We start from the raw sequence: 21,933 nt of genomic DNA on the forward strand, positions 1-21,933 counted from the left end.
GCCCTGAAGTGCCCGCCAGACGTCGGCCCCGGCAGGATGGGCGCAAAAGGCAAGGCCAATCGCCTCTGGCCCTGCTCAGCCTAACTACCTCAGTTTATCCATTTTTCCACTCTCCACCCTCCAGCCGTCGCTAAAAGACCTAAAGATCGGCCCCACGTGCGAGGTTCTCGGGGTTCCCTTTCCCAGTCACGATAAATCCCCTCCCTCTCACCTCGACGCCCCGAGTCTTCTCCATGAGACCTAACACCGTTTCTTCAACCGTCACCAGGTGCAGGAAGCCATATTGACCTCGCGGCTCTTCCTCAGCGCAGTCATTGGCCGCCTCCCAGAGCCCCGAGCCAATCACACTGCAGGAAGGAGGAAAAGCCGGTTCCGCGCTGGCCCGCGCCCCTGGCCCTAGGGGCGGGGAAGGCGCGGGCGCTTGTGGGACTTGTAGTTCTCCTGTGGGTGCGCGTGGAAGCGTACGTTGCTATAGCGATGTGAAAATCCCTGCGCGCTGGCCCTGCTCACGCGGGGGCAGAGCTCATTTCTGTACGCTAACCTCCTCCTCTCGCCCCTACCCCATTCTTTATCAAACAATTATTGAGCACATAGGTGCTGTACCAGGCACCAGGAATGACATCGCATTCTTCCTGATTAGAAGAATTTTAAGGTGCTCTTGGTCCAGGATGACTCGCAGAGAGACTCATTTCCAATTCAGGCAGAAACTGGAATGCTCTTATGCCCAGCGCTTTGAATGTCTCTCATGCTCAAAATCCAGCCACGCTGCCCCTCCATCACCATCGCCTGACTAAAACCTCGAATATGAGGCACTCCGCCTCACTCATTTTGGATGTCCCACAACCTCCTTAAACACTCAGTTCTAGGTGCTTCGGTGAGATCTACAAAGAGCTCAAATCTGGAGACAGCCAATCACCCTATCAAAGATGAAACAGTAGCTCTTTCCGAGATCGCACACGTTTGCAATTTAAGGTTTAGCTCAAATTCTTTCCCCGTGCTATGCTCCGCTATAATTAATTAAGATCTAAATATAGGGGTGCCTAGCTGGCTCCGTCAAAGGATCGTGGGACCCGATCTCAGAGTGGTGGCTTCCAGCCTCACTGGGTGTAGAGATTACTAAAACCAAAACAAAAACCTTAAAAAAATAGACAAAGGAAAAAAAAAAAGAATCTAAATGTAATAAGTGGAGGCTGAATATATTAAAAATATGTCTCAGTTTGCAGTCCACCACATAGACGTGAAAGTCTTTGATTTTTTTCTTTCTTCAACCCCTTCTACTACCAATCCCATATTCATGCTATCAACCAGCATTGTTGGTTCTACTACCAAAATACAGCCTGTACTCCAATACCACTACCCTGCAAATAGAAGCCACCAGCTCACTGCAACAGCCTTCCAACGGTCCCTGTTTGAGTTTTCACCTTCTTTAATCCATACAGGTGATCTTTTAAACCATAAGCCAGATCATGTTCATCCTCTTGCTAGAAACCTCTGCACTTTGAATAAAATTCAAACATTCCACCAGCCCCTGAGAGACCCTTTGCTTTCTCTTCAACCTGCTCCTGTGCTACCATCTCCACCTTTCACTGCGTCGGTCCACTCACTCCTTGTTCTGGACTGCCAAGCTTGAATTCGCCTTAGGGCCTTTGCACTCGATGTTCTTTGTGTGGGACATTCTTTCTGTGGCTCTCCTGGATGGTTCTTCATTTTTCAAATTTCAGCTCAAAGTCACCTCCTTAGGGACCTTATTTAAAGTAGTTTTTTGGGGTGCCTGGGTGGCTCAGTGGGTTAAGCCGCTGCCTTTGGCTCAGGTCATGATCTCAGGATCCTGGGATCGAGTCCCGCATCGGGCTCTCTGCTCAGTGGGGAGCCTGCTTCCCTTCCTCTCTTTCTCTCTGCCTGCCTCTCTGCCTACTTGTGATCTCTCTCTGTCAAATAAATAAATAAATAAATCTTTTAAAAAAAAAGTAGCTTTTCCCTCTCCTCACTCTGTATCCCTTCACCCATTTCATAGTTCTTTATAATACTTGTTTCTGTCTTAAAGTATCTTGTTTATTTCTTTATTGTCTATATCCCACCACTGGACGTAAGCGGCACAAGGGCAGGGACTTAGCCTGTCTTGTTCTCTACTGTATTTCCAGAGCCGAGAACAGATCCTAGCATATACTAGGATCAGTGACTAGAGAGATAGATAATAAGACTTATCTAGGTAAGTCTTATTAATAATAGATAAGAGATAATAAGACTTGAAGGATTACAACAGGATGCTTCTTAAAGGCAGAGCACTGGATTAGGTAGCTTGCTGTTCTGACCCTGGAGAACTGTTTTGTTTTGCCCCTAAAAGGGTTCTGGGCCCCATTCCTTCATGAGGAGACTTCAGCCTTCCCTCTTGGGCCTCACTTTCTTCATGAAATAAACTGGATTCAGTTAATCTCATTCAACTTGAAAAATTCCATGATTTCAAATGAAATATGAACCAAATATTTCAAACCAACCAGATTCAACATCAAGCATGAGAAACAGAGTCTAGGTTTTACTTTGTACAGTAGAAATAATAGGATCATCTCATTGGGTTGTAAGAACTAGAAATAAGAAACAGGCAGTGCCTGATTTACACCGGGCGCAGTCAGTGGTGGTTATCATCATTCTTTTAGACACCAGAAGGGCAGCAACGAGAAGGATAAAACAGTCAAGAAGAATCTCCTTTATATGTTGCTTAACCTTTTATTAATTTAAAAAGTACAACCACAGGGGCACCTGGCTGGATCAGTTGGTAGAGCATGCAACTCGATCTTGGGGTCATGGGTTCAAACCCCATGTTGTGTGTAGAGCTTACTTAAAAAAAAAAAAAAGTACAACCATAAACTTTACAGGCAGGGAATATGTTCATAGCAAATCATGCTGTTCAACAAATATTTATTTACTGCATGCCAGGCACAGTGCTGGACTCTGGGAAGACACAGGTGAACATCTCTGTCCATCCACATGCAGTTCACTGCCTCCTGCAGGAAGACAGTGAAAACGTAATGTATGATTGAGCTGAGAAGGTACATGGCAGGGAGCTGTGATGGAGGCTAGAGAAGGGAGTGCCTAGAAGGGGTTATGACTTGCCTGATGAGAAGTAGCCAGTTAGGATAGGAAGTTCATTGGGAAAAAAAAAGGCATTCTAGAGACACAGAAATTAGGGAGGGTGGCGAACAGCTCGTTGGCAGAAGAATGTGATGGGAAACCTTTGAAGGTTTTAAGCGGGGTAGTAAATTGATTTGATTATGCTTTAAAAGACCATTCTCTGGTTGCAGTGTGGAGAACGGATTGGAGATGGATTGAGAGAAGCAGCAGTTAGAAGGCTCTTGTAACGATCCCAATGAAGGATGATGGTGGCTTGGACCATGGCAGACTCAGAGGACATGCAGAAAAGTAGAATTTTTGAGAAATGTGTTGGAGGCAGTAATTAACTGTACAGAGTGAGGAGAGTGAAGAATCCAGAATGATTCTGGGAAGGCATGTCAAATGGATAGATGCTGGAAGCATCATCTCTACTAGTTAAAAACTGTGGCATGAATGAATGAGGTTCTGTGGTTGAATAGACGGTATTAAGGATTCTACTTAGTCGGAGATGCCTGTGGGGAAGAGGGCAGGAAGGCAGTTGGACTTCACTGGAGAGCTCTGAACTGGAGATCTGTATCCCGCATTCTTTGGCACCCTCCAAGACTGCGTGAGAGTTCCCAGTTTTCACATCGTGATGCATACCTGTGTCCACAGTACAAGAGAGTAGAAATTTAAGCTTTCCATCAGTTTTAGAGCATTTCAACAAAAGAGTTTGAAGACTTTGGGAGAGGGAAAGAAGCAGAGTGTGCACCCCAGTAACAGGAACTGTTAGTAAGTTGAAATGACTGTTAATTAGGAATTCAGTTGAAACATCTTACTGAACACAGGTTGCTAAGCGACAGTGGCCCCTGGAACCATGTGGTCATTCCTTCTGCCACAGAGCTCTTGGGCCTGGGTCTCACGCTGTAGCACAGGTACTCTTTTCAGTTGGTTGGAGTCGTGCCTTTAACCACGCACCTCATATACCCCTCTCTTTCCAGGGCCTCCTATCCATGAGTCACCATCTCTCTCTCTCTCTCGGGTCAGTTGATTTCTCTTACTCTGTTGGATCATTCCCAATAGCAACACAAATATGTTCTTATGTCCTCAACTATACAAATAAATCCCTCAAACCCACCTCCTCTGTCCCCTGCATTCCACCCCCAATTTTTTGAAAGTCTTGTCTGCACATACTACCTCCCCTTCTGCTTCTCCATCTGTCCCCACCCTCCACCAAAACTGTTGTCAAGTTCCCGTACAACTTCTCCCCTGCACAGCCACACCTCTCTTCTCTCTGCAGCATTTGGCCCAGATGATCATTCCAGCCTTTGCGACACGCTGTCCTTTCTTGGGATCCCTTTGGTCTTCCTCCTGCCTCTCTGGCCAGTTCTCTCCCCATTGTAGGGCCTGAACCTCAAGTATTTGCATTCTCCAGGACTCTACCCTGGGCCTGCCTTTTTTCACTTTACTTCTCACCATAAGTGAGCTCATTTATTTTTAGTATGGTAAATAGCCTTTATATGCCCCCAGTTCACATCTCCAGCCCATGTGTGTGTCATCTGAGCTCCAGACTCATAGACCCATCTTTACAGATGACAACTGCACATTGCATCATAAACCACACAATAGAACACTTTATTCCCTTACCCCACACCTATTTCTCTTCTAGTTTCCCCCGTTTCAGTACACAGCACTACTAAACCACTCAGGGAACTTCTTGATTCCTCCCTCTCCATCCATCCTTTCTATCCGCCAGCAAATCCCATTAATTCTCCTAAACCCACCTCAAATATTTCTCCTTCTTTCTAGTCCTACTGCCCCTTAAGTCCATCATCCCTCCCCTGGATTCCGCTGCAGCTGGGCTCCTCTGGTACCCTAGCCCATAACTTAGATGGATTAACTCCCCTGCATCACCAATTTGCAGGCTGGGTGCTCTTTTCTATACCAAATCATCCATTTCTGCCTGCCCCCCCCCCCAATTATTTTACAAGACCTTCGGGGGAGGGGGCAAAAAGGACGTCACAGTTCCTGTCCTCATAGAGCTTCTATGCCAATGTGATCTAAAGGAAAGGAGCCCAACGCTTTCCGAGCCCCGGCCTGAGGCGCGCACGGTGCTAATCGCTTTGACGCCGGCCCGCGACCGGTGACTCTGGGCAGGCCTGAGCTCGCCTCCTCTGCAAAATGGGACGGCAAAGGGTTGCTCCGGCCCCAGGCGGTCCGCGCGCAGAGGTGCAGGGGCCGGCGGTGGGGAGAGGCGGTGGTCGCGGGGCGGGGCGGGGCCCTGGCCACGTGGCCGGGGGCGCGCGCCGGTTCCGAGCGCCAACCGCCGGCGCTCCCGCCCGCCCCGCCCCGCGGTCCGCCTCCCGGCGCGCGGCCGACCCGCCCGCCCCGAGGCTGGGAGGCTGCAGCCCCCGCCCGAGCGAGCCCGGCCGGAGCTGGGAGGAGCGCGGCGCGGGCTCGCCTGGACTGCGGGGCCCCGGCTTTGGGGTGGAGGGGGGGGGACGGTCCGTGCCGGCCGCGTAGGACCGAGGCGCGGGGACCGAGCGGCCAGCCGGCCTCCGGGAACCATCGAGCTGGGGGTGGCGGAGCTGGGACACCGCCCTGGGGTTGCGCCCCTGGGGGCGGGGGGCGGCGAGACCCCTCCCCCCTTTGTCTTAGGTACTCGGAGGTGCGGGGCTGCGCCCGGGCCCGAGCCACGAGCACAGAGTCCTGCCCTGAGCGAGCCCTTAAAGTGGCCCGGCTTTGATTGCAACCCCGGTGCGCGGGGGAGCGGGAAAGGGAGTGATGAGCTGGCCGACAAAGCGTAACTGCCATTATTAAGCACCCAGGCTGGCCGGGCGCGGTCACCACCCTTTTTTCTCGAGGTGGCCGCCGAGGCACACGGGACACAAAGCAGGTGCCCTAGCACTGTGGAAGAGGCAGAGCCGGGATGCGAACCTGGGACTTTTGGCTCTTGGCCCAGTGCGCCAGGCTGAGGAAAACGTGTACTTTGAAAACCGGGAAGGGTTTGGTGAGTGGCAGTAACTGAGCGAGCTCTGCCCTCATCGCCCTGGGGAAGACGTTTGATTTTTTTTTTTTTTTAATAGGCCACACTTTCCTCCTCCGTAAAAATGTCCCGACTTAGGAAAACTAATAACCAATCTGTAAGTAGTGCTTTGCAACGCGGAAAGCACTTTCAGTTACGTTGTCATAGATAATGCCTCACAATGAACTCCCCAAGTAAGCTTTTTTCTTAGCCTCCTTGGACGGACGAAGGAATTGTGTCCTAGAGAGGTTTGTTAGGTCAGGGAGCAGTGACCCCTGCATCACTATTGAATAAATCAGAGGTTTTTCAGGATAACTGCCTTGGATGGGCATAAAGCTCAGAAACTCAAACATCCTGTGATCTCATCATCTGCTAGTCTAGAATGATACCTTTGCTGGACCTCCTAGCCCTCCCCAACTTCCAGCACCTTTAGCCCAGAAACCCAAATGGCCACCGTGGAGCTATGACTATGAATGTTTCTTTCAGGTATGGGCTGGGCTATGCGGAGTCCTTTAGGCAAAGCCCAAACTGAGAGGGAGTTGTTGACTGAATACAGAAAATTTCAACTGTTTTGGGTTTTCTGAGTAATGATTATTCTGAGGGCATTGGTAACAAATAGTAATAATTTTGTCCTTCCTGTTGACAGGTCCACCTCCTAGCAAATCGTTTGGGATGAACATGAGAAATGTAAGTAGGGATTTTTGTATCCGTTAAAGGAGCCTAAATTGTTTATGAACTGATGGCAGTTAATTTGGTGATACCATTTCTGGGTGTATACAGTTAATTGGGAGTTAATTATCACACGCCCATTTTAAGGCGTGAAGAGGGGTCTACACAGGTCTGTCACCACGAGCGCTGACAAGTCTCCTGAGAGATGCTATTTTTATTTATTTTTTCTCCCTCTGGGCCTGTGAAAGGGAAGATGGGCCGTGTGTTTCCTAAGGTCTGTGATGTGTGGCAGGTGTTTTCTGGCATAAGTGTTTTCCTTTATCCTGTAACCACCTTTATCCTCACAACAACCTTAAAAGGCAGGAGGCATTCTTATCTTTTTAAGAACTGAGGCTTAAGCTTAAGAAGACTAAGTAAACCCATCCTCCCGGTGCCAAAACAACTTTTCACTAAACTACACCTTTCATGTCATTGACCCAGGTTCAGGGTCAACAGATACTTAATGAATGTCTACTTACCCCAGGTGCTTTCAAGTATTTTATTGAATCCTCATGACAACCCACCATGCCTTTTGCTCCTTTCAGCTGATCACCTTAAAATCAATTAGCAAGGCTTCTAAAAAAAAAAAGCCCACTCCCTCTAGTAGGACACGAGATAAGCATTTGTAAATCCATGGGAATGTTTATCAGCCCTCTTTCTAAATATGACGGGTGCTGGGGGGCTGGCAACAGCAGCTGTTCCGGTGGTCCGATCCTGACGTCTCCAAAAGAGTGGTGTGAAGCAAAAATGTGGGACTTCTGTGGGCAAATGGAACTGGAGGAGCTTTTTTTTTTTTTTTTAAAGATTTTATTTATTTATTTGACAGAGAGAGGTCACAAGTAGGCAGAGAGGCAGGCAGAGAGAGAGAGAGAGAGAGAGGAGGAAGCAGGCTCCCCGCTGAGCAGAGAGCCCAATGCGGGACTCGATCCCGGACCCCGAGATCATGACCTGAGCTGAAGGCAGCGTCTTAACCCACTGAGCCACCCAGGTCCCCTGGAGGAGTGTTTTCTTCTACTGATGACAATTAAGTCTGAAAATGCCATTGGTTTCCTGTGATAGATGCACACATAGGGATTAATATGGGACTCACCATTGATCCGATCCTTGGATCAAGTAGGTGTTACTTACGAAAAAGCATCAGGTGGAAATTCTGACATGGCTATAAGCCAGGCTGTGGAAAGGGGCTGGATAGGTGGGCAGGGAGGGTTCCAAGTTTGAAGGGCCTTGGATGTTATTCTAAGACATTTGCGTGTTAATATGTGGGCAGTGGGAGCCACGACAGTGTTTGAAAGGGCAGGGACGTGATAGGTATGTGCTGTAGGTGGGGGTCTGCGGCCCAGCGGAGGAGGGATTGGAGCAGGTGGAACGGAAGCAGGGAGGCCAGGAAAAGAACTGTTGCAGTTAGTTAATTGGAATGACTGTGGAAGTGTCCAGTAACTGATAAAAATGCTAACCTCTGTCATCCACCGAGCTCTTCCTGTGTGGCCAGATTCTCTGCGAGGGGCTTGTACGCATTACCTTATGTACCCTTTGAGCTAAATATTTTTATCCCCATTTTACAGGGTTAGGAGGCTATGAAGATGGCTTGTACGAAGTCACACAGTGACTAAGTGGTAGAGCCAGAGTTCAAGTCCACATCCATCTGATCTAAAGCCTTAGGGCTGCAAATCTAAGTCTGTGTTGCAAACTTAAACACCTGTGACTAGGTCTAGGCAGACTATCTGGATCTTTGTACAGCAGAACTTGCCATATAAAGTACCAGCCTAGTTGATCTGTATCTGAAACGTATCCCCAAATCTGCCCTCTGACCTCCTTGGCTTGCCATGCCAGATGAGCGAGCGTGAGTTTCTGCCCGCGGTCCTAATAGATGTCTAACTATTTTCCCAGTGGCCTCGCTTGCCAGCCTAAAACCTATTTTACACATAATAGCCTGACTGGTCTCTTTAAAATCTCTATTAGGGTGGGCACCTGGGTGGCTCAGTCAGTTAAGCATCTGACTCTTTTTTGATAGATCACAAGTAGGCAGAGCAGCAGGCAGAGAGAGAAGGGGAAACAGGCTCCCCACTGAGCAGAGAGCCCAATGTGGGGCTCCATCCCAGGACCCTGAGACCGTGACCTGAGCCGAAGGCAGACGCTTAACCCACTGAGCCACCCAGGTGCCCCCAAGCGTCTGGCTCTTGATTTAGGCTCAGGTAATGATCCCAGGTCCTGGGATCCGGCCTGACATCTGGCTCTATGCTCAGTGCAGAGTCTGCTCAAGATTCTCTCTCCCTCTCTCTCTCTCTCTGCCCCTCCCCTGCACTTGTGCATACACTCTCTCTCTCTTTCAAATAAATAAAATCTTTCAAAAATATATATATTGGAATATATATTTTAATCTTTAATTTAGTTAATCTTATTTAAATTTTTATAAAATGTATATATTAGTCAAGGGTACCTGGCTGGCTCAATCAGTAGAAAATACAACTTCTTTTTTTTTTAAGATTTTATTTATTTATTTCACAGAGAGAGAAATCACAGAGAGGCAGGCAGAGAGGGGGAAGCAGGCTCCCCGATGAGCAGAGAGCCTGATGAGGGGCTCGATCCCAGGACCCTGAGATCATGACCTGAGCCAAAGGCAGATGCTTAACCATCTGAGCCACCCAGGTATCCCTAAGATTTTATTTCTAAGTAATCTCTACAACCAACATGGGGCTCAAACTCACAACCTTGAGACCAAGAGTCACATGCTCCACTAATGAACTAGCCAGGGCCCCATGTGTTCTCTGTTTTCTTCCATTGATCTGCGTGTGTGTTTTTGTGCCAGTTGCATACTACTATAAGTACAACAGCTTCGGAGCCTATCTTGAACCCTGGGACTGTGATAACTCCTGTTTGCTCTTCTTCCTCCAGCAATCTGGGTCTTTTGTGGTTCCATACACGTTTTAGCATTATTTGTTCTAATTTTGAGAAAAACAATATCCACCTTTTTTTTTTTTTTTTAAAGATTTTATTCATTCATTTGAAAGAGACAGAGAAAACACAAACAGGCGGAGAGGCAGAAGGAGAGGGAGCCCAATTCAGGGCTCAATCCTAGGACCTAGGATCATGATCTGAGCCAAAGGCAGACACCCAACCACGTGGGCCACCCAGGTGCCCCAACAGCCACCCTCTTAATTTTAAGTGAAAGCAGATCCCTTATCTTGCCCTCCTCTGCTTCCTGGCACCTTGGACATGGCATGGCAATTTGAGGCTCTTAATAAAACTCATGGAATGAAAGACTCTAGTCATGATACAAATACAACTATATTATTATTATTATTATTATTATTATTATTTTTAAATATTTTATTTATTTATTTGACAGAGATCACAAGTAGGCAGAGAGGCAGGCAGAGAGAGGAGGAAGCAGGCTCCCCGCCGAGCAGAGAGCCCGAGGCGGGGCTCGATCCCAGGACCCTGAGAACAGGACCTGAGCCAGAGGCAGAGGCTTTAACCCACTGAACCACCCAGGCATCCAAAATACAACTATATTATTAACAAAAAGCTAGGATCTGTTCTCTGCCACTCACAATTCCTTCTGCAAATCCTGAAGCAGAAGTACTTCTCGCCACTAAATATATCCCCATATGTCCGCTTTTCTGCATTCCCACGGCTCCTGTCCTTCTCCGGCTCGGGACTGGCTCTCTCTGAGACACCACGACCGCCTCCAAGCTGGTCGCCTAAATCACCGGCCTCAGGCCTTCTCTCCTGACTGCACACTGGTATCTGCGGAAGCAAAGAATGAGGGGTGTTATTAGGGCAGAAGTGTTTATTTATGTTTATGATGTCTCCAGAAAATGTGCTAGCTGGCCCTAGTGTGTGCGTGTGCTAGGTTGCTAGAACAGAATCCCACAGATGGTGCAGCTTCAACAGCCGAGAGTTATTTTCTCGCAGTTCCCGGGGGTCAGAAGCCTAAGATTCAAGCGACAGCCGCTTTTCCTTTCTCTGAGGCCTCACTCGTGGGCTTGCAGATGCCGCCTTCTCGCAGTGTCCTCATGTGGTCATTTCTCTCTCTCTTCCTTTCTTTCTTTTTTAAGATTTTATTTATTTATTTGACAGAGAGAGATCACAAGTAGGCAGAGAGGCAGGCAGAGAGAGGAGGAAGCAGGCTCCCCGCCGAGCAGAGAGCCCGATGCGGGGCTCGATCCCAGGACCCTGAGATCATGACCTGAGCCGAAAGCAGAGGCTTTAACCCACTGAGCCACCCAGGCGCCCCTCATGTGGTCATTTCACCAAATGTGTGCACACATTTGTGTCCTCATCTCTTCTTACAAGGACACCAGTCAGACTGGGTGAGGGCCCACCTGCGGGACCTGGTTTTACCCTGACTATGGCTTTACCGGCCTATCCCTAAATACAGTCAGAGTCTGACATACTGGGGTTAGAATCTGATCACAGGAATTGAAAGGGGGCGGGACACAATTCAGCCCATTCCACAAAGGACATCGGTCTGATACTGCACAAAGCTGCGGGCTTGAGGCCGTTTCAATGCAAGCTCACATTACATTCCTTTAGATAACCTCCTGCCTGTGCAAAGCTGAGGTGGTGGTGGTGGTTGTGATAAAAAAAAGTTTTGTGCGGGGGCGCCTGGGGGGCTCAGTCAGTTAAGTGGCTGCCTTTGCTGGGGTCATGATTCTAGGGTCCTGGGATCAAGCCCCACATTGAGCTCCCAGCTCTGCGGGGAGCCTCCTTCTCCCTCTCTCTCTGCCTGCAGTTCCATTTGTGCTTTCTCTCTGTCTCGCTGTCAAATAAATAAAATCTTGAACAATGTATTTTTTAGAAAAGTATTGTGCCTAGATGAATGTGAAATAGGAAATGGGTCCTGCTTCCAAGGTTTGAGAAGGTGTGTGGTGTCAAACAGCCATTAAGTTCTTAGGACATAAATACTTACTGAATTTGTTTGTTTGTTTGTTTGTACTTAATCAACAGAACTAGTAGGTATTTCTGTAGGCCTAGGAGGTCATGAAACGATTATAGAAACACTAGATGTCCCAAGATTGTGAAAATTCGCGAACCTCCTTTACTTCAAATGGGTCAGTGGATCCCAGAGATCAGAAACACCAGGGAAGATTTTTTTTTTAAATATTTTATTTACTTATTTGACAGAAAGAGACACTCAGTGAGAGAGGGAACACAAGCAGGGGGAGAGGGAGAAGCAGGCCCCCGTCAAGCAGGGAGCCCGACACGGGGCTTGATCCCAGAACCCTGGGATCATGACCTGAGCTGAAGGCAGACGCTTAACGACTAAGCCACCCAGGTACTCCACCAGGGAAGATTTTAATTAAGCAGATTTCTCCAGGTCCCATCCTGGACCTATTGAAGAAATATTTGGGACTTGAGCCTAGGGTCAGTTTTGGGATCCACTGGTCTAAGCTAACCCCTTCATGAAGGCCTAGAAAGGGAAATGTTTTGCCAGAGGTCACGCAGCAAGTTAGTGGCTGAGCTACACCTGGAATTGAGATTGTAATGAAACCAGATTTTCTTTCTCTTCTTGAACATTTCTCATATCCATACCTGCAAATGTCAGGGCCATCTGCTGCTTAAAGACATATATGATCCTGACCTCAATGACAGATGGAGAGACTTCGTGTTAAATACATCAGTTGCATTTTTAAAAAAGATTATTTATTTATTTATTTGAGAGATAGAGCATGGGGAGGGGCAGAGGCAGAGGGAGAGGGACAAGCAGACTCTGGGCTGAGCAGGGATGTGGGGCTCCATCCCATGACCCTGAGATCATGACCTGAGCAGAAATCAAGGGTCGGATGCTGAGCCCCCCCAGGCCCCCCACATCAGTCACATTTAAAAAATTTATATCATGTAAGATCTATATGAGGAAAACCGTGAAGCTCTGATGAAAGATCTTAAAGGGGAATTAAGTAAATGGAGAGATAGTTCATGTTTTTGAATAGGAAAACTCAATATTGCCAAGATGTCCATTCTTTCCAACTTGGTCTATAGATTCAGTTCAATCCCAGTCAAAATCCCATAAGTTCTTCTGTGGATGTTGACATGTTCTAGAGTTTGTATGTAGAGGCAAAAAGAATAGTCAACTCAGTATTGAAGAGTGAAGTCAGAGTGATGTAGGCAGGCCAGGTCTGGGAATCTGGAGGGGTCCTGTAGGACCAGCCAGGACAGTCCCAGGATGCATTGAGGAGACATCAAATGGGGACAGCATCGCCGGTAGGAGGAGAGTTTATTGAAAGTATAGAGACAGTGCGGGTACAGACAGAATGTCTGGGAAACTTGGAAAAGAAAGAGAGAGTCTCATCTTTGTTCAAATTTTTGCTCTGCAAAGGGGTGTTAACTGAGGATTATAGTCTGGTGTATGTGTCCCCTTAGACAACCAGGAACTGGTTAGGTGAGTCCTGGGTGCTCTTCCTTGGAGCTGGGGAATCTTGGTGTCGATGCCTTGCACCAGTGATCTGGAATATGCATGTGATGGCTTGTCTGGTCCTTCTCACCTGGTCCTTTCTTAGATGTCATCTATTCTAGAGAAATTGTCAACTCCTTATCCCTTATAAGGAAGATATGCACTATTTGCCTTCTGAGGTTTGTGTAAAAGTAGGGGTGTAGGTCCTAGCAAGAATAGAAGCAGGAGGGGCGCCTGGGTGGCTCAGTGGGTTAAGCCGCTGCCTTCGGCTCAGGTCATGATCTCGGGGTCCTGGGATCGAGTCCCGCATCGGGCTCTCTGCTCCGCAGGGAGCCTGCTTCCTCCTCTCTCTCTGCCTGCCTCTCTGCCTACTTGTGATCTCTGTCTGTCAAATAAATTAATAAATAAAATCTTAAAAAAAAAAGAATTAGGAGAAAGTAATTAAAAAGAATAGAAGCAGGAAAAGGAGGAAAAAGCGGATTTCTCTGCAGTCTTTCAGTTTCCCTATCTCAAGAGGACCGACACTACCCAACTTCCAAGACTTCCTATAAGGCTATAGTAATTAAGCCAATGGTACTGATGAAGAATAGAGAAATGGGTCAGTGGAGCAGAATAGAGATCCCAGAAATAGAGCCGCATAAAAACAGCTAACTGCTTGATCAAGGAGAAGAAGCAATACAATGGAGCCAGGAGTCTTTTTAACAAACGGTGCTGGAACAACTGGACATCTGTATGCAAAAAAAATGAATCCAGACAGAGACCGATCACCCTCAACAAAATTTAACTTAAAATGGATCATAGATCTACAAGTAAAATGCAAAACTGTGAAACCCCTAGGAGATAACATAGGGGAGAATCTGGATGATCATGGAGATGGTGATGACTTTTTTTTAAAAGATTTTATTTATTTATTTGACAGACAAAGAACACATGTAAGATCACATGTAGGCAGAGAGGCAGGCAGAGAGAGAGGAAGGGAAGCAGGCTTGGTGGGATCCTGACCTGAGCCGAAGGCAGAGGCTTAACCCACTGAACCACCCAGGCGCCCCAAGCTTTTTAGGTACAACAAAGGCATGATCCATGTAAGAAATAACCAATAAACTAGACTTCATTAAAATTAAAAAGTTTTGCCCCGCAAAGGACATTGTCAAGAGAATGAAAAGCCAGACTGGGTGAAAATATTTGCAAAAGACATATCTGGTAAAGGATTATTATCCACAATATACAAAGAACTCTTAAAATGCAATGATAAGGGGCACCTGGGTGCCTCAGTCATTAAGCATCTGTCTTTGGCTTGGGTCATGATCCTAGGGTCCTGGATCAAGTCCCGCATCGGACTCCCTGCCTGCTTGGTAGGGAGCCTGCTTCTCCCTTTCCCACTCCCTCTGCTTGTGTTCCTTCTCTTGCTCTAATAAATAAAATCTTTAAAGAAAAATGCAATGAGAAGAGAACAACCTTTAAAAAAATGGGCCAAAGATTTTAACAGACTCAGAACAGATGGCAAGTAAGCACATGAAAAGATGCCCTACATCAAGTAACCCCAATGAAATAAAAACTAAAACAACAATGAGATGCCTCTTTACACGTATTGGAACCCCCAAAATCTAGAACACTGACAACATCAAATGCTCTCGAGGATATGGAGCATCAGGAACCCACATTCATTGCTGGTAGGAATGCAAAATGGCACAGCTGCTTTGGAAGACCGATTGATGGTTTCTCACAAAGCTAACCATAATCTAACCATACCATCCAGCAACTTTGCTTCTTGGTGTTTACTCCAAGGAGCTGAAGACTTATGTCCACAAGAAAACCCGCATATGGATGTCCATAGCAGTTGCCAAAACTTGGAAGCAACCGAGTTCTTCAGGAGGTGAATGGATAAATAAACTGTGGTCCATTCAGATAATGGGGAATTTTTCACCGCTGAAAAGAAATGAGTTATCAAGCCATGAGAAGACACGGAGGAACCTTAAATGCATATAACTAAGTGAAAGAAATCTGAAAAGACTACCTGCTATATGATTCCGCTTGTTTGACATCTGGAACAGGCAAAACCATGGAGATAATAAAAAAGATGAGTGGTTGGGGCGCCTGGGTGGCTCAGTGGGTTGAAGCCTCTGCCTTCGGCTCCGGTCACGATCCCGGGGTCCTGGGATTGAGCCCTGCATCGGGCTCTCTGCTCGGCGGGGAGCCTGCTTCCTCCTCTCTCTCTGCCTGCCTCTCTGCCTCCTTGTGATTTCTGTCTGTCAAATAAACAAATCTTAAAAAAAAAAAAAAAAAAAAAAAAAAGATGAGTGGTTGCCATGAGTTGGGGGAGGGAGAGATCAAGAGGACACAGAAGATTTTTAGGGTAGAAGATATTCTATGTGATGCCATCCTGGTGGATATAGATCCTAGATTTGTCCAAACCCCTAGAATGGGCAACACCCAGGTGAACCCTCATGTCAGCTATGGACTTTGGATGATAATGATGGATCAGTATAGGTTCACAATGTAACAAGTGTCCTGCTCTGGTGGGGATGTTGATGGGGGGAGGAGGCAATGGATGTGTGGGGGCAAGGGATGTAGAGGAAATCTCTGTACTTTCCACTCAATGTAGCTTTGAACCTAAAACCACTCTAAAAATTGAAAGTCTATTAAAAAGATTGTAGATACTTTTATACCTCCTAGATGTGACTACTGGGAGTTCATGCTATGCTTGTGTGAGCTGTACTACCCTCAAAGCTTATCACAACACTGGCACATGACCTGTCTGATGTGGGGGGGAAAATCTGTCTAGAAGTCATAAACAAGTTTACGAATCCCCATTAGTAGCACAGTCCCATTTAGTGAAGCAAAAAGAGAATTGTATTATATTATATAATGCTAAGTAATCGAAGCTATTTTAATGAGTCATTACCAGGGACCTATTGAAAGACACAGGGGACAATATAAGGGAAATATAAAATGTTCCTGGGGCTCCTGGCTGGCTCATTTGGTAGAGCCTGAAGCTCTTGATCTCAGGTTTGTGAGTTCGAGCCCCATGTTGGATGTGGAGCTTACTTAAAATAATATTAATAATAAATCAGTGAGATCATACAATTGTCTTTCTCTAATTGAGTTATTTCACTTAGCATAACACCTTCTAGTTCCATCCATATCGTTGCAAATGGCAAGGTTTTTGTTTTTTGATGGCTGCATAGTATTCCATTGTGTGTGTGTGTGTGTGTGTGTGTGTGTGTGTGTGTGTGTGTATCACATATTCTTTATCCATTCATCTGTTGATGGACATCTAGGCTCTTTCCATAGTTTGGCTATTGTGGACATTGCTGCTATAGACATTAGGGTGCAGGTGCCCCTTCGGATCACTACATTTGTATCTTTGGGGTAAATACCCCATAGTGCAATTGCTGGGTCGTAGGGCAGCTCTATTTTCAACTTTTTGAGGAAACTCCATACTGCTTTCCAGAATGGTTGCACCAGCTTGCATTCCTGTTGGCACTGTAGGAGGCTCCCCTTTCCTCATTAACACCTTCCCGTTTCCTGACTTGTTAATTTCAGCCATTCTGACTCTGTGAGGTGGTAACTCACTGTGGTTTCTATTTGTACTTCCCTGATGCCTAGTGATGTTGAGCACTTTTTCATTTGTCTGTTGGCCATTTGGTTGTCTTTGCCAAAACGTCTGTTCATGTTTTCTGCTTATTTCTTGATTGGATTATTTGTTCCTTGGGTGTTGAGTTTGATATGTTCTTTATAGATTTTGGATACTGGCCCTTTATCTGATATGTCATTTGCAAATATATTCTCCCATTCTGTCAGTTGTCTTTTTGGTTTTGTTGACTGTCTCCCTTTTTTGTGCAAAAGTTTTTTTTTTTTTTTTTAAAGATTTTATTTATTTATTTGTCAGAGAGAGAGAGAGAGTGAGAGCGAGCGCAGGCAGACAGAGTGGAAGACAGAGGCAGAGGGAGAAGCAGGCTCCCTGCGGAGCAAGGAGCCCGATGTGGGACTCGATCCCACCACGCTGGGATCATGACCTGAGCCGAAGGCAGCTGCTTAACCAACTGAGCCACCCAGGCGTCCCAGTGTGCAAAAGCTTTTTATCTTGATGAAATCTCAATAGCTCATTTTTTAAATGTTGAAGTTATAGTTTTTTATTTGCAGGGTCCATGAAGTTGTATTTAAAAATTATTATGGATCAAGAAATTATTTCAACCACTATTAGCATACTGTTGACGAAAACAAATGGGTTATATTATAAATTTTGTTAATTAGAAAAATCACATTTTTTATTTTAGATGCATCTTTTTTCAATAGATCATTTTTGCCCTTGCTTCCTTTGCCTTTGGCGATGTTTCTAGGAGGAAGTTGCTGTGGCTAAGGTCAAAGAGGTTGCTGCCTATGTTCTCCTCAAGGATTTGGGCGATTTCCTTTCTCACATTTAGTTCTGTCATCCATTTCGAGTGTATTTTTGTGTGTGGTGTAAAGAAATGGTCCAGGTTCATTCTTCTGCATGTGGCTGTCCGATTTTCCCAACACCATTTGTTGAAGAGACTGTCTTTTTTCCTTTGGACATTCTTTCCTGCTTTGTCAAACATTAGTTGACCATAGAATTGAGGGTCCAGGGGTGCCTGGTGGCTCAGTGTGTTAAAGCCTCTGCCTTTGGCTCGGGGTGTGATCCCAGGGTCCTGGGATCAAGCCCTGTGTCGAGTTCTTTGCTCAGCGGGAAGCCTGCTTCTCTTCCTCTCTCTCTCTCTGCCTACTTGTGATCTCTGGCTGTCAAATAAATAAATAAAATCTTAATTAAAAAAAAAAAAGAGTTGAGGGTCCATTTCTGGGTACTCTATTCTGCTCCACTGATATATGTGTCTTTTTTTGTGCCAGTACCATGCTGTCTTGATGATCACAGCTTTGTAATAGAGCTTGAAGCCCGGCATTGTGATGCCACCAGCTTTACTTTTCTTTTTCAACATTCCTCTGGGTATTCGGGTTTTTTCTGGTTTCATACAAATTTTAAGATTATTTGTTCCATTTCTTTGAAAGAAGTTGATGATATTTTAGATTGCTCTAGGTAGACATTTTCACAATTTTTTCTTCCAATCTATGAGCATGGAATGTTTTTCCCTTTTTTTTTATATATATTTTTAAAAATATTTTATTTATTTATTTGATAGAGATCAGAAGTAGGCAGAGAGGCAGGCGGGGGGCGGGGAGCAGGCCCCCTGCTGAGCAGAGAGCATGATTCGGGGCTCGATCCCAGGATCCTGGGATCATGACCTGAGCTGAAGGCAGAGGCCTTAACCCACTGAGCCACCCAGGCGCCCCATGGAATGTTTTTCCATTTCTTTGTGTCTTCCTTTATTTCTTTTGTGAGTATTCTATAGTTTTCTGAGTATAGATTCTTTGCCTCTTTGGCTAGATTTATTCCTAGGTGTCTTATGGTTTTGGGGGCAACTGTAAATGGGATTGACTCCTTAACTTGTCTTTCTTCTGTCTTCTTGTTGGTGTATAGAAATGCAACTGATTGGGGCACCTGGGTGGCTCAGTGGGTTAAGCCTCTGCCTTTGGCTCAGGTCATGATCTCAGGGTCCTGGGATCCTTTGTTCAGGGTCCCTTGCTCAGCAGGGAGATTGCCCCCCCACCCCCGGCCTGCTTCTCTGCCTATTTGTGATCTGTCTCTCTGTCAAATAAATAAATACAATCTTAAAAAAAAAAAAAAAAAAAGAGGTGCCTGGGTGGCTCAGTGGGTTAAGCCGCTGCCTTCAGCTCAGGTCATGATCTCAGGGTCCTGGGATCGAGTCCTGCATCGGGCTCTCTGCTCAGTGGGGAGCCTGCTTCCTCCTCTCTCTCTGTCTGCCTCTCTGCCTACTTGTGATCTCTGTCTGTCAAATAAATAAATAAATAAAATCTTTAAAAAAAAATAAAGAAATGCAACTGATTTCTGTGCATTGATTTTATATCCTGACACTTTACTGTGTTCCTGTATGAGTTCTAGCAGTTTTGGGGTGGAGTCTTCTGGGTTTTCCACATAAAGTATCATATCATCTGCCAGCTTACTTTTTAAAACAGTTTAAAAAAAGAACAATCATATCTTATATTTACCCACATACTTGCCATTTTCAGTGTACTTTTTTTCTTCCTATAGGTTTGCATTTTCATCTCTCCCTCCAGGATGAAGAACTTCTTTTAACATTTCTTGGAGTAAGTGTCTGCTGCTGGCTGCAAATTATCCTAGACTTTGCTTATCTGAAAATGTTTATTTTATTAAGAATTTTTATATAATTGTGGTAAAATACCCAGAAGATTGACCATTTTATTTATTTTTTATTTTCTTATTTTTAATTTTTATTTTTTCATGATTTACCATCTTAAAGTGTACAGTGACATTAAGTACATTCACATTTTTTGGACGACCATCACCACATCCATCTCCAGAAATTTTTCATCTTCCAAAACTGAAACTCTGTCCTCATTAGACATAAACTCCCAATAGAATAGAGCTCTTAGAAAAATACCCCTTGCATATATGGTCAAATGATTTTCTTTCTTTTCTTAAAAAACAAAAAACAATATTTTGTTTATTTATTTGTCAGAGAAAGAGCACAAGCAGTGCGAGAAGCAAGCTCCCTGCTGAGCAAGGAGCCACATGTGGGACTCAATCCCAGGACCCTAGGATCATGACCTGAACCAAGACAGATGCTTAACCAGTTGAGCCACCCAGGTGTCCCTGGTCAAATAATTTTCAACAAGGGTAACAAGACCTTTTAATGGGGGAAAGGAGTCTCTTCAACAAGTAGTCCTGGGAAAACTGGGTCATCCACATGTGAAAGTATTACCTTATACAAGATTTAACACAAAATGGATTAAAGATTTAGGGGATCCAAGAGATAGAACTATAAAGACCTAAGACCTAAAACTTCAAAACGCTTAGGGCCACCTGGATGGCTCAGTCAGATGAGCATCTACTCTTGGTTTTGGCTCAGGTCATGATCTCAGGGTCATGAGATCAAGCCCAAGTTGGGCTCCCCACTCAGTACAGACAGAGTCTACTTAGGACTGTCTCTCCCTCTCACTCTGCCCCTCCCCATCCATGAGTAGTCTCACAAATAAATAAATAAATAGGTTTTATTTTATTATTATTATTTTTTAAAAGCTAAGATAGTCTTAAAAGAAATCTTCATGACTTCTTGATAGTAACTTCTTGGCTAGGACACTAAAAGCACAGGAAAACAAAAGTTAAAATTTATCAACTGGACTATATCGAAACTAAGAATTTCTGTTTATCAAAGGACAGGATCAACTGTGAAAAGACAGACTACATGGGAGCCTGGGTGGCTCAGTCAGTAGAGCATTCTACTCTTTTTTTTTTTTTTTCTTTAAATTTAAAATTTTTTTAAAAAGATTATTTATTTATTTGACAGAGAGAGATGACAAGCAGGCAGAGAGGCAGGCAGAGAGGTGAGGAAGCAGGCTCCCTGCTGAGCAGAGAGCCCGATGCGGGGCTCAATCCTAGGACTCTGGGATCATGACCTGAGCCGAAGGCAGCGGCTCAACCCACTGAGCCACCCAGGCGCCCCGAGCATTCTACTCTTGACTTGGGGTCGTGAGTTTGAAACCCATGTTGGGGATAGAGGGTTTTTTTTTTTTTTTTTAAGACTTTATTTATTTGACAGAGATCACAAGTAGGCAGAGAGGCAGGCAGTGAGAGAGGAAGGGAGGCAGGCTCCCTGCTGAGCAGAGAGCTCAATGCTGGGCTCAAACCCACGACCAGAGCCAGAGGCAGAGGCTTTAACCCACTGAGCCACCTAGGTGCCCCGGGGATAGAGTTTATTAAAAAAAAAAAAGGCCACCTATGGAATGGGAGAAAATACCTTCAAGTCATATATCTGATAAGGGTTAACAACCAGAATATATAAAGAACTCCGACAACTCAAATAAAACAAAACTCCAAATAACCCAATTAAAAAATGGGCAAAGTATTTGAATAGAACTTCACCAAAGAAGATACACAGATGGCCGACAAGTGCTCGAAAAGATGCTCAGCACCGCCTGTCCTCACTCAGGGAAATGCAAATCAGAAGCACCACAGGAAATAACAAGTGTTGGCAAGGATGTGGAGAAATCAGAGCCCATCTGTATTGCCGTTGGGAATGAAAAATTATACAGCTGCTATGGGAAATAGTATGGTGGTTCCTCAAAAAACTAAAAATGGAAAAAAGCCAGACATTTTACTTCTGAGTATATATCCAGAAGAATTGAAAGCAGGGTCTTGAAGAGATAATTATGTATTTATTTATATTTATTTTTAAGGATTTTATTTATTTGAGTGAGAGAGAGCGAGAGAGGGCATGCATGGAGGGTTGGGAAAGGGAGAGGGAGAAGCAGGCTCTCCACTGAGCAGGAAGCCCGATGCGGGGCTCGATCCCAGGACCCTGGAATCATGACTTGAGCCAAAGGCAGACGCTTAACTGACGGAGCCACCCACGTGTCCCTTGAAGAGATATTTATACACCCATATTTACAACAGCATTGTTTGTAGTAGCCCAAAGTACAAACATCCAAGTGTCCATTGACAGATTTAATAAATAATATGCACATACATATGTATATTCATATATATAATGTGTGTCTATACAATATTTCAAAATGTGTATATACACATATTTTCTATGTCTATTATACATATATTACATAAAACACATATATATTTGAATGTGTGTGTCTACGTATACACAGAGGA

General features: G+C 45.3%; 1 protein-coding gene and 1 long non-coding RNA gene across 4 annotated transcripts in view; one reads left to right on the forward strand and one right to left on the reverse strand.

Moving 5' to 3' along the window:
• The window catches only part of L3MBTL2 (L3MBTL histone methyl-lysine binding protein 2), a 529,035-nt gene that overhangs the window by 19,514 nt on the left and 487,588 nt on the right, over nt 1-21,933 (reverse strand). The window contains exon 1 of one of the 3 annotated variants that reach the window (XM_082739985.1): nt 212-345. The exons of 1 other annotated variant lie outside the window; for it this stretch is intronic. In XM_082739985.1, the coding sequence (XP_082596111.1) occupies nt 212-235 (24 nt within the window). In that variant the 5' untranslated portion in view covers nt 236-345. Of the gene's footprint in view, nt 1-211; nt 346-21,933 lie in introns of those variants that run through there. One more of the 3 variants, XM_082739987.1, reaches the window with a different exon arrangement.
• Nucleotides 5,500-21,933, forward strand: part of LOC309869266 — a 47,108-nt gene continuing 30,674 nt past the window's right edge. The window contains exons 1-3 of the long non-coding RNA XR_014314080.1: nt 5,500-6,097; nt 6,759-6,799; nt 19,339-19,394. This is a non-coding gene — a long non-coding RNA (uncharacterized lncRNA). The remainder of the gene's footprint in view (nt 6,098-6,758; nt 6,800-19,338; nt 19,395-21,933) is intronic.

This window comes from Mustela nivalis, assembly GCF_964662115.1.
Source record: "Mustela nivalis genome assembly, chromosome: 7".
Lineage (NCBI taxonomy): Eukaryota > Metazoa > Chordata > Mammalia > Carnivora > Mustelidae > Mustela > Mustela nivalis.